Here is a 14152-nt window from a genome sequence, read left to right as displayed (position 1 = left end):
ACTTATGACTCGATCATTCTCTAGATATACATTGCTAATCTGACCGGTGGAATGATGTAAGGCGTACTGTTGGTAATATAGATGCATAAGAAGAAGAAGAACTTATATATTGTACTAAAGCCCTAAAAAGAGCCATTGACAAAGCATCAATATATACATATACAAAAAGCAGAAAACATAGCAATACGTGACAAGAAGTCGAGATGGCATGTGTATTCACTGAAAATAATTCTTTGGTAAATGGGAAAGTAGCTCATACACTTAGAGGTTGCTCACGTAAAGTGTCTTTTAAAATTACTAAAACAAAAAAGTTTCAGTAATCAAGATATAAACGAAGCGTGGTTTCACATGACATCTCGCTTGGCAGAGGCAGACTAATGTAAATATTACAATAAGACAAACCATATTAATTTCTATATACTATAATAGGTAACGAGGTTGGATGCTCCCAGATAATATGTTGATATCATTTAAGGATTTTGCTCTTTCTTAAAAAGGGGCACTATCCACAAATGATACATAGTGCTTAAATTGATACATTCGCCAACACATTTATGCCCTATCGAAATACGAAAACGAAAATATAGAACACATGATGGTAATCTGTAAATAACAACAGCATAATAAACAGAAAAATTAGGAGCCTCCATCAAGGTATCTATGACAAGGTTATCATCAAAGTACTCAATATTACGCATATAACATAAAGCAATTTGTTTGACCAAAAATTATAAAATGATATAGATATATCTATTTATATTTTATCGAGTCATCGTTTTCATTTTAGATGAATCAAAAGCTGGCTATAACATTTAAGGTATAATGTAAAACAATTTATTTTTACAAAGTATTATTGTCTTAGTAAGCATTAAACATAGCATTATGCTATAACTACATGTAAAATTGACAATCTACATTTAATCGACCTGTTGCTGACGTTTAACTTAACATTGCTATACATTGACTTTATAACATATAGTATATTTCCACTTACACCACATTGCAAAAGTTTGTACCACAATATATCCCTAACGACAAAATCGAAAGTTTTTTTGAAAATCTATAAATGCACAGTACAAATATTCGTTATCATTTAAACAATGGTTGACCTACCCATTAACAACAATTTTGTAACCATACCTTTCCTAAAATCTGCCTTAGCCTCAATATATGTAACGTTAATAATAACTTAATCCGAATTATGACATTTCTTTATAATATTTATATACATGAAAGTTTATCTGCACAACTCACCTACACTATCGGTCAATATCTGTATTTATTACAAATTAATTAACATGATGACCTTCCAATCCAAAGTAATAGAGGCTTTTAACTCCTTTATCTATATCATAAAGAGCCAGGGTAGTATCTCGAAGCTTTCGTTAGCATAACGACTATCGTATACCCCTCGTTAAAGCCCCGGTCACATATTCACGGATTATGCCACGGAAGAGCTACGGTCTAATTGTTCACGGATTACTACGGAAATGTGAAATTCCATAGTCCGCTACGGTTCCAGTACGGAAACACAACGGTATGAGTACGGAGTTCGACGGATTTACCACCGAAAGCCCCGGGATAGACACGGATTGTTACGGACTGACACGGTTTGATACGGAGCGACACGAATCAGGACGGACGCACTACGGATACACTACGGTCTGCTACGGTGTAAGCACGGGTTAGTACGAGTAAGTACGGTCTGATACGGAGAAGAACGAATTGATACGGAGAAGAACGAATAGCCACAGATCTATACGGACCTATTATATCCGTCCACAACCTCTTGCATGCTCAATTTTATAAAATGCCTCACAAGAAAAGAACACAAAGAAAACGAATTGCAGAGTTCAATGATTTTGGCGGAGAGAATTCGGCCTCATCGCGTCCGATCCCCGAGACATATCAGGTCCGATTAAAGTGAATTTCTTGAACGACACCGGATCCTTAACAAGTTAGACCATGAGAGCCTCATACTAAACATGAAGGGGTCTTCGTAAAAGCCCATCTCTAGTTCACCTTTTCTTACCTGATTATATATGGACTAGTAATCATTAATGAAAAATGTTGATCAATACTGCTTCTCTTTTGATTTGAAAATTTGCTGTTCATTTTACAATTACATTAATTATCGTGGATGTTTATGTTTTAAGAATATGTGAAAAGCTTGTTAATTAATCTTATTATCACTCAAGGGCCAGCGTCCGAGGCTTATGAGACACTTCGTTTTATGTACATATTTACTCAAATTTCACGATCCAATGTTTTGTAAAATATGTAACATTAAATGTTATTCTATTACTTTTGAATTGTAGTACAATATTAATATATTTTTACCTCTATTCATGTCATCAAGCAGCTGGACCACTGCTTCCGCGTTCTGAGCCATATCAATATACAATTGCAGCCAGTTAATGACAATTATCATTTATTGAATGTTCACGCAAATATGTCTGTTTTTAACAAGAAGGTAGTATTTATACCCTTTAAAAATACATGATACTTAATTTATCCGTACTAAACAGTGTTGGACCGTACCATTCCGTACCGTTTCGTGTTGCAACGCAATAAACCGTATAAGACCGTGCTTATCCTTGCCTCTCCGTAGTACATCGTATTACGATCGTGGCTTTCCGTGGCAATGCCGTATTAATCCGTATTAAAACCGTAGCTTATACGTAGGGTTACCGTACAAATACGTAGTTATCCGTACCAAACCGTGGAAATCCTTGACAAGTTGGGGCCTACGAATCAGTACGGACTAACTACGGTTTTCTTACGGACCAGTACGTATCAGTACGGTTTAATACGAGTAGGGATACGCTACGGTTGATTTTTCCGTAGCAAATTTTTGTGCATGTTCAAAAATTGTCAAGGATCGCTACGGATATAGCAGGACTACTACGATTGATTACGGTTACAATACGGAGAGCCACTGACCAGTACGGGTAGCTACGGACGATGCCGGAATTAATCCGTGGCTCTTCCGTGGGCGTTTTCCGTGAATATGTGACCGGGGTATAAGGTTTTCACCGCTATCTCGACGCTCTCGTAATTAACGAATAATCGTTAACATGCCCAATTATTAACGGAGGCCTAGAGGGTGTCGTAAGGCTCTCGTTACTATCATTTTGACACAAAAGTAAGAAAGGTGCGATTTTAAAGTACATAAAAAATGAGAATTATATCATTTTATTGATAAGAAATGATGAACCGACATAAATTTAGTAGATCTATTTTATTTCTTTTTCTCATGAATTTTCACAGGCCCGTAATAGATTTTATTGTGTAAATTCACTCAAAGAACTCTTTAATTCAATTCCATAAAAAATATCATAGATTATTTGAAAGAGATAAACTTGTATTCTTGGATCTAATTGGCTCATTTCTATTGTCATTTACAAAGTTTTACATAACATTTTAAGCCTATTATAGCATTCGACACGATATGGCCAGTTATGTGTTGACGACCCGTAAAAATCCAAACAAACAAAACTTTTCTCACATATCAAACATATGTAAAGGTTCTTTACATTTTAATTTTAATGCGGATGAAAAAAACATCATAACTTAAACAGCGAAAGGAATAATCTCCGTAATGTGTAATTTTGCACATGAAAACATAAATAAATATATGCATACATCATGCTGAAAATTCAACAAAATTGAAACTAGTTACAAAATTATATTTCGAAAAGTAAATTGTGACGTATTAATAACATCATGAAGATAAGTGCATTACGTCAGCTGCAAAAATCGGTACCACAAAAAGGGATGTAATATATAGAAATGTTGTTTGTTTATCATTTTATATAAACATATATTTCACTCGCGAACACCAGTTGTTATAATTTTACTCGTTATATTTTAATTTATAATACAGCGAACATCCTTTGTTTAAAACAAAATGAAAATTTATCCATATCAATTAACACAGCCATGTATATATTTAGTAATACAGATTTTTGACAGGTTATATGGCCGTATATAAACGATAACCCGAGCCGCCAAGTGAGAGTTATATAGCAAACAAAATTATATCGGCCATATATCCTGTTAAAATCTTTATAACGAATTTACAATACTGCAGAAAAATGAGAGATTTCTTGATAAATTGACAGCAGCTGTGTATATAAACTATATAAACGCCAATTAAAATTGACGTACCAAGCTTGCAGTAACAAACGTGCAGTATTATAAAAGATTTTATAATACTGCACGTTTGTCACGTCACTTTTCATTGGAGAATCGTGACATTTTTATAGTTTTATATACACTGTTTCTGGCAATTTTCTAAGAAATCTCACTTTTTTTTCTCAAAAAAAAGGGAAGTTCGCGGTTTTATAAATTCGTTATAAATATTCCTGACATGTTAAATGGTTGTAGGCAATATAACCATCGCCTAGCGGCTCGGGTTATATTTCCAAACAGTCGTTTATGTAGGGCAATATTACCTGCCAAAAAACTATAACTAATAAATTAAATATAAACGTCATGATGATCCAATGAAAATCGACTTTACATATTTAATATATATTTATGCTTATGAAGTAATTGTTTTGCTCATGGCGTCATTGTTAGGCGCATGACGTCTTTGCAGCTGTGTAGCAAGTGGGATTTTAGAAAGAGTTGCTGTACATATGTTTGTCTAAAGGGTAAAATTTCATTATGTTTCGTGAAAATATAGTTCATATTTCACTCAAACGGAAAGCAACAATGAAAGCAACATTTTCAAATTTGAATATTGACAGTACTCATCAGGCACTCGACGTTGTTTCAGCGTTGAAACAACGTTGAAAAATGGTCGTGACGTTGTTCAACCAATATTCAACTATGGACGACCATACGGATATATTGCCAATGTATATACGACGTTGATTCAACGTTGTTTATGGTCGAAGTTTTACATTTAGTTTAATCATTATATAAACCTTTATACCACTAATTTTGTGTTATTAGAAGAAGCTCCGCCATTATATTGGCTTTAACTATGTAAAGAGTTTAAAATATCTGACTTCACTGGCAGCCTCTGCTGCTAAATCTTCAGTCTCTGCGGTTCTATATACAGTCGTTTTCTTTTGCAGTTTCTATGTTAAGTTCCCGCCCCGCCCCTCAATTAGAAATCACGCCTGTTTCATTGGAACTTTCAACAAAGGCAGTTCCAATGACTGTTCTCTTTTTTTTTTACAGGAACCGTTTTCGTAGGTTTACCACTATCACAATTGCTATTATCAAGGCAATCGGGATTTTCATCGCAAAACAAGTCTATATTGCTAGACGACACTTGTCCGGACTACTCCTCATAAACTACTGGTGCAATAACTTTACAGAAATGATCAGTACCAAGTCTAGTTGTGCATATTGTCAGCATTTTCCGGTTCAATGATTTTTGTCAGAGTTATGGCCCTTTAATAATTTTTAATTTTAAAGTTTGTCCGCACTACTTCTCTTATACCACTAATGCAATTTCAATGAAACTTTACAGGATTGATCTGTAGCTCAAGTCATTGCGCATATTGCACGGGTTTTCCGGTTGAATGATTTTTGGCCGAGTTATGGCCCTTTGATAAAAAGGTGTTTTTTTCTGTGTGTTGCCAGATACACAAAAGCTTGTCCGGAGTACTCCTCATAAACTACTGGTGCAATTTCATCCAAACTTTACAGGAATGATCAGTACCAAGTCTAGTTGTGCATATTGTCAGCATTTTCCGGTTCAATGATTTTTGTCAGAGTTATGGCCCTTTAATAATTTTTATTTTTAAAGTTTGTCCGGACTACTTCTCTTATACCACTAATGCAATTTCAATGAAACTTTACAGGATTGATCTGTAGCTCAAGTCCTTGCGCATATTGCACGGGTTTTCTGGTTGAATGATTTTTGGCCGAGTTATGGCCCTTTGATAAAAAGGTGTTTTTTCTGTGTGTTGCCAGATACACAAAAGCTTGTCCGGACTACTCCTCATAAACTACTGGTGCAATTTCATCCAAACTTTACAGGAATGATCAGTACCAAGTCTAGTTGTGCATATTGTCAGCATTTTCCGGTTCAATGATTTTTGTCAGAGTTATGGCCCTTTAATAATTTTTATTTTAAAAGTTTGTCCGGACTACTTCTCTTATACCACTAATGCAATTTCAATGAAACTTTACAGGATTGATCTGTAGCTCAAGTCCTTGCGCATATTGCACGGGTTTTCCGGTTGAATGATTTTTGGCCGAGTTATGGCCCTTTGATAAAAAGGTGTTTTTTTTCTGTGTGTTGCCAGATACGCAAAAGCTTGTCCGGACTACTCCTCATAAACTATTTATGCAATTTTATCCAAACTTTACAGGAATGATCAGTACCAAGTCTAGTTGTGCACTGTACGTCTGTCTGTCCGTCTGTCACAAAATTTGTCTCAACATGAAATTGGCCATCATGAGGCGACACATGTGATCACTGATTGCTCTTGTATGGTAAAGGAAGACCTTATGTGTCCGTTCATGCATTATCATTGGTGCAAGCAGGCACCTGAGTTGAGCCACCGACCGACCATAAGGTATCTAGATAGCTACATCAAAGTCCATGTCGGGATTCGAACCGTGAGGGGAAAGCGATTTGATGCCGGCGATCACTCGGCCACTAATGAAAAATCATAATTGTGAACAATGGCAGATGATCACCGAAAATATTTTTCATAGAATAGGTCTTATTATAATTAATGTCCAAAGCAATACTTAAAAAGAAAAAGTTTTCTACAAAGCATTCTTGAAAACTGAAAATAGAAATGGATTCATCTGCGGCACATGTCTACTATATTATTCATGTTACTGAACTTATCCAGTTGGTTTTGATTTTGTGGTTGTTTTAAAAAGAAAATCGAAAACAAGCAACAATCAGCAAGACGGAAGTTAAACACAATAGTTCACATTGAGATTATGTCTATTTTTGTAATGCACGCGCATAAAGAAATGTGTGATATGCCTTTGAAATGCTTTTATTTTTAATTCTTAAAAGCTTTATATTTTTGTAGTCCGATTATAGTTTTACTAATTAGCCAAATACTAGAACCATCTCTTGCTACTTTAGTCTTTTAGCAATAAGTAAAGATATATAAAATAGAATTTTGTATAGAAGTCAAAATACTATTTTGTTTGTTTTTATTACAAATAATTTTTATATTCAGCACTTGCTTCTTCAGATGATAAGCATGTAACATGCTCTAAAACCATTATTCAAACATATAAAAGCTCATGTCTGCACTTTCTTAAAGGCACATAATGTTTCTGAGGCATAATGTGCCCAAATGTGTAGCTGATTACGAGGTATGGTCAGAAAGTTCGTGGACCGTTACTGTCTTTTTACTCGGCTTGGTTGATATAAATCGGAAGGGCAATTTATTCTGAAAGTAAGTTTTACTTTTAGCAAATACGAACCATGTGCTCTTTCATATAGATATAGGTTTTTCATTTGTAGAAATATTTCCATTTGTCCAATGCTTATAATAAATGGAAATTATTTGACGCTTCACTGGAAGGGCGAAACTATAATGTTTTTAAAACTTGTTGTTCTACTCTTTTTATAATCATGTACAGCATCCATCATAAAACTGTAAACTGTTTGTTATTAAACAACAACAACAACAACAAACAAACAAACAAACAAATAGAAAAAAAAATAAACATGGTCAAACTTAACTGAATTGCAAAAATGATTTTGAGTTTCCGGTATTTATTTTATTATGTTATTTTTTTAAATATCCCCTCTGAGCCTCTATTAATAGCCAATCTCGGCTACATGTAGCTTTTATTGTTGAAAACAAAGTTTGATATCTGTAAATAAACAATAATATTAAGCACGTGACTTCCTGGTTTGAGTTATTTTTGATATGCATTAATCACGACAAGATATTTGAGCCGCGTCACGACAAAACCAACATTATGGGTTTGCGACCAGCACGGATCCAGACCAGCCTGCGCATCCACGCAGTCTGATCAGGATCCATGCTGTTCGCTTACAGAATCTATTACAAGTAGAGAAACTGATAGCGAACAGCATGGATCCTGATCAGATTGCGTGGATGCGCAGGTGGGTCTGGATCCATGCTTGTCGCAAACCCATTATGTTGGTTTTGTCGTGACGCGGCTCATTTCGTTTTCGATTCAATAACTGTCTACTTTCACATTTAGATAGCAGTTAATTATAAAGTTATAATAGTTATTACGTACTTTACAGGGATCGAGTAGTGTGTTCTTGTCATTTTATGTAATACATGTAGAAACATATAATATTTGTAAAGGATTTATTAGATTTTAATTCAAAGGTAATTAGAAGACTCATGTAAGGTTTTATTAATCATGTAGAAAAAAGTCATCTTGGTCGAACGCTTATTAATCATGTAGAAAAAAGTCATCTTGGTCGCGTTCGCATTAAACATATACGGATATATGAAATGATGTTTTACACTTCTTTGCACATCTAATTTGAAAAGTTTAATTTTAGAACATTTTCATACTTGTGTACTCGTAAAGTTTATGAAAAAGATACAAAATAAATCTTTCGTTTTCTTTTGCATATTGTATAAAAATTATAATTTGTTTTTGTTTTATTTTTCAGGAAAATGGCAGTCTCCGGTCGAGCAACATCCGTGTATATCTTTGCCATCACATCTATGGCTACTGTAGTTATAATTCTGGTTCATTTATTCTTATCCGTGCACAAGGTCTCTTTTGATCTCTTGTACATTTGGGAAGCAGTGATTTTATTCTCAGCAATTCTAGGACTTGTATATCTTACATGCACAAGAGGAAGGCTGTTTCATCTTGATGCTGTACAGCAGAATGAACGTACGGTATGCGACAAGGTAGAAATATCCCGCTGTATAATTATTATCGTGTGCGCAGCCGGAAGTGGAATTTTGCCGTTTTATCAGGTATATCGTGATGTTCAGTGCATGGTGTCTACTCCGACAACGCTTTATGTATCAAAATTCTTTTCATTGGTGTTGTTAGGTGTCTTCTTTTTTCTTGAATTCATCTTTCTTATACCGTTAAAGAACTACAGATCCAAAAGTTGTTTTGCCCGAATTCTTGTATCAATTGTTATGTCAGCTAATGCATGTATGCTGGTAAATTTCATACTAAATATAATACGGACTTCAAATACGTATGTCGAACCAGAGGACGATACAAACATGGACCTGATTAGGAACTGGGTATTTTCACGCTGCGAAAACAAAACGGAGTTGCTTGACAACGTCACTTCCGTTGCTGAGCATATGTTCAAATACACAAATCCGTTCTTACTAGAGCTTAGTTTTCTGGCGTTCGGTATTCTTGTTCCTCTGTGGAATATTCCAGACCAGGTTAATGTCGACAGAATTATTAACCGAACTGAGAGCAATGATTTTGCACCAGAGGGAGAAAATACAGATGATAACGATGCCGACGTCACCGAAGAAGACGTAAACTTAATCGGACAAAATGAACAATGTAGGTTGAAAATTGTAAGAACACTGAAAAAGATCTTAATGTTTGTATCTCGCTATGCGTTGGTATTCAGTTTAATTATTGTTCTAACAGTGTTTGGATTTCATATCAATTCTGAAGTTGCCAAAATGAAAAGTGAACATTCTGATGTTGTTATTGAAAGTCATGGATCAAATCAAACCTTAACTTCTTTGGAGAAGGTCAACTATTATCTTCAGACTTTTTATAACTACATTGTGAGTATTGTACCTTTTATAGGTTATTTTACTGCAAGAGACATACACATTCCTCGAGTGAAGCAAAGTCCAGATACAATTCTTCTAATTGTTAGCGGTGGTGGACATTTGCTTTTGGTACTGTTAGAGACGGCAGATAGCATTGCAGGGTTTGTATCGCAAACTGACCAGAGCCATCTTACTGAAGAAATTTTCTTCTTTGTGAAAATTTTATTCCATTACGTGGGTATTTATTATCAAATAACTTTAATAATTAAAGCTCGTTATCTGCATACTGCACGTGCAAGCCCTCGTTTACAAGTGATCAAAGGAATGATGATTTTCCTATGTTTGTGTAATACAGAACGCTGGCTAGTGGACAGTTTTTTGCCTCCAACGAATTTAAGATTTATAAACGACATACAAAAGGAAGACACATTTGGTGTAAAAAACTGGTGGTTTATAACGGAAATTTTGTTCCCGATCGTGACCTTCAACAGACTTATTTCCGCTTTGTTATGTTTTGAAGTGGTAGAAAATATGAGAAGAAATGGCATCTAAGATCTGTAATCGTCGTAAACGTATTCATATAAGATTTGGAGATAATTGTATTTTTGAAATTAATTCCTGAATTTAGGAAAAATGGTATCAGTTTAATTTCTAAGAACGCCAGTGACCTAAAATAACTACCATAAGGCACATCAAGCCCCCAACAATCTTGTTTTTATAAAAGCTTATTTTAAAACTAATTTTCTCGAAGGAAAAATTGGGTTATTACATTGGGGGTATGACGGCGAACGAGCAGGCAATTTCTTCTGTGCACAATTTCTACATTTGTCAGGGGTTTTGACCAAGGTTTTTTTTACAGAAGCTTTTCATCAAGTGCCCTGGCGCATATTGTAGGCGTTTTGCGGTTCAGACATTATTGGCTAAATTACGACCCTTTCTTAAAAGAAAAAAATCCATCAGAGAACTTCACTTCTATGCGCAACTTCTCCGTTATTTTTCAAGAGATTTTCACTAAACTTTTACAGAAGCATCATCGTCAAGAGCCTTCGCGTATATTGTTGTTGTTTTTGGCAGAATTATGACATTTGTTGTTTTACATATTATATAATATATAGAGAATTACACTTCTGTGTACACCTTTTTCTTGATTTAAGAACTACTAGCTAGAAATGTTATTCATATCTTTTTTAAATATCATATAATATTTCATATAATATCACTGTAAATTGCACTGAAATTCCAAAGAAAACTGACCAATATTTTGACAGAATATTTTGCTTTTGTCAGCATAGAATTTGGAGTTACGGTCAAAGATGTGTTAAAGGGAGACACAGGCAAAATTTTCATTTCTTAGTTTTGAAATTTTCATTCATTATTCTGTAAATGTCCTCAAAATGAATACACTAAACAGTCAAAGGAACAAAACTTTTCTCCATATAAAGAATAAAATGGTGTTTTCCTAACTTGACCCGCGTGGGTCAGGTTAGAGCGCTAAAATTTCACAATAGTTGTCACTCTGTACTCTGGAAACGTTAAAAAACATGTCAAATCAATTACTTAGACTTGTTTCAATCATACAATATCCACAATATTTGTTATTGTAACTTCCAGGGTTTGTTCAAATCGCATGACTTGTTTTTAAACTATTCGGTGATTCTGTTCGCGTCAAAATTTCGTTCAACATATATAGATATATTTAAACTTCAAACCCAAAATATATAGAATTTATACAGAAATTCATGTTGGGACTTTAAGAAATGTCATTTTAGGGTGATTTGAGTACAGAAAATCATTTTTATATTTTTGCCATTATTTTGCCTGAGTATCCCTTTAAAGGAGTAAATCACAGTCACTGATAGCTCCGGTCTAATTCATGTTATGTAAATAAATGATACATGTATATAGTAAATAATAAACAAAAGAATATACAAGGCAAACAAAATGACCAAGCACATAATATGCTACTTTTATCTCATGAAGTGTACATATATTGGAAATAAAATAGATTTGTTTTCAAATTTGTTGTTTGTAATGATATGCATCCAATGAGTTACAATAAGCATTTTAAATCTGTAGAAACATATAAAAAATACAAATTGATATTCATCTCTATATTATTAAAAAGGTCACCAGCCCCCCAAATATATTCGAGATGCAATATGCACAAGGATACTTTTGCATTTGATTCGATATCACAAAATAGGATTTCTTCTTTGCAAAACAGCAATATTTTACATGATGGTTATGTACCATTCAATTCTAGCAAAATACAATCAATTATAGTTTTATACAACAATGAAAATAAAATAAGGATCATTTGATCCTGATCAAGATCTTAGATTAGCGAAGAGGGGGCCTGCTTTCGTGCCATTGTGTCCTTTAATTGTAAGTGCACTGTTGTAGATTAAAAATGTAGAAATTAAGTAGCAATATAGTTGGCTTGTTTTGGTTTACGACCATTACTTAAGATATTATTATTTGATATTTTGTTTGGAAGTTAAAATACCAGTTTGTTTACATTTTGCTAATTTTATGGGAAATTATTTCACATTCAGTGCAATTTTCTTCTCATGTCAAGCTTCTAACATGCTCTAAATCGAAAAGTTAAACACCATAACACATACTATTGCCTTTTCTTGAGAGGAAAAATTGTAGTTATTTCTTATGCTTAATGTGCCTATATCAAAATTGAACAAATGAATTTTACATTGGCATTTTAATCTGGTAGAAAATTATAAATACATGTATACTATATATCTTCATGGCTTCAAGGCAACCAGTCCTCAACAAAACCTAGACAAATTTCAGTGTAAAAGTATTAAGTATATTTATAGTACACAAATATTGCTTTTACGTGAATACTACAAACATAAAAATTCACCTTTTTGTGTATCAAGCATAATGACATTTCATTTGGAGTCTAACCCGAAACGAAATGCAAAGACATAGCAAAAAAGAAGTGACTTCGCATGTACAAATAGACAAATAATAGACTAAGAGTTAATTATAGACTATGTGTAAATATGTTTTTAAATTGTACACATTTTCGAACAATGTATAAACAAAATATAAAATATGTGTTCATTTTAAGGATAGGAAAACTTTGACTTGTTTAGGATTTTTTTTTTAATGTTCTTCACCTATATTTACAGCAGAGAATGTGAATACGATCTTTTAGCTTGAATTACAAGTGCTCAGATTCTATTAAACCAGGAAAGTCTGATATACAAGTAATGAATTTAGCAATGTTTAGCATAAGCTATTCTTTGTACATGCATATTAAATATTGAATGTGTGTGATAATTTGGCTATGTAAATATAATTGTAATAATTGTTATAATGAATGCAAGGTTATATGTTAGACATCGTATAAAACGGATGTTATATTTTTCTTTGTTGCTTAATTTTTTTCCTTCCAAATTTATTGTCAAAAAGTTTAACGAAAATTGTGTTGGACTTTGACAAAATGTTGATCAGAAACCGAACATGCAAACTCATGAATTAATTTCAATTTCAATTTATTTACAAAATGCAAATGATTAAGAACAACCATGGTCTCGTGAAACAAAGCTGAAAAATCATCAAGGGATTGACAAATTTGTAGTTATTTTATGATACTTTTTATCCTACCAATGCGAATGTTTCTGATAAACAATGGGAATATTCAAAGGCTATAACGCCGTCATTGTTAGACGGGAGTAAGTGTGTATTCTATGACCTTTTTACACACATTTACAAAGTATAAAGTGCATGTAAAATTGGACTGGTAGACATTTATTTCCGCCGAGAAAAAAAGTTACAGGAACTGTTTGTTATGTCATTGAATGATTTTAAGGTGGTTAAAATTGTATTGAAGATTTTTTTTAATATTTTACCTAGATATTGTCTTTTCTGGTCTTTCCTGATAATATTTAGACCTCCATTATTTTGTATTTTAATTAGAAATTGAACTGAAATTACTTATTCCATATCGTCCCTGAAATTTAATCTTTCAATCACCAAAACAGATTTATAACCTGTAGACTATTATTTTACCTTTTTACGCCAACCCTGTAATGACAATGTTCCGCGTGATTCATTTTAATATTTAACGATATTTATTTTGAAGATAGCACGGGGGTGGAACCTCATATGTATCTCAATAATGAGCATCTGTAAAAAGTATATGTGAATTTCCGCTGCACCAGATATGAAGCATAACACCAGATGTGAATGTAAAAACAGGTCAATCGCAGTGTATGTTCTCATCTTTTTAAACATTTATTTAAAATTCAATCCTTTTTTTTTAAGAAAATCGAAATGTGATTCTACCCTCCTGACTCTCCATTGTATTACCAAGTTTTGTTTTGGATTTCTATGCAGTCTTCATCGAGATATTCTTTCCGTCGTGGGTTCTGGTGTGTCCAAAACATGCAATGTGAATAAAGAAAATGTCACTTAACGAACTCAAAAAACAG

The 14152-nt window shown here is 33.5% G+C and overlaps 1 protein-coding gene across 1 annotated transcript; it reads left to right on the top strand.

Annotated features, from left to right (window-relative positions):
- The first annotated feature begins 8204 nt into the window (after positions 1-8204).
- LOC132750316 (uncharacterized) lies at positions 8205-11014 on the top strand. Its single transcript, XM_060740263.1, has 2 exons — positions 8205-8306; positions 8600-11014. Exon 2 carries the CDS (start codon positions 8604-8606, stop codon positions 10245-10247), a length of 1644 nt encoding a protein of 547 aa, XP_060596246.1. The 5' UTR covers positions 8205-8306; positions 8600-8603; the 3' UTR covers positions 10248-11014.
- The last annotated feature ends 3138 nt before the right edge of the window (positions 11015-14152 follow it).

The sequence above is a fragment of the Ruditapes philippinarum genome, unplaced genomic scaffold (assembly GCF_026571515.1).
Source record: "Ruditapes philippinarum isolate M1 unplaced genomic scaffold, ASM2657151v2 ctg1966_1_1_1_1, whole genome shotgun sequence".
In the NCBI taxonomy this organism is placed as follows: domain Eukaryota; kingdom Metazoa; phylum Mollusca; class Bivalvia; order Venerida; family Veneridae; genus Ruditapes; species Ruditapes philippinarum.
Note: the sequence above shows the minus strand (reverse complement) of the source record. Positions and strands in the feature narration are given on the sequence as shown.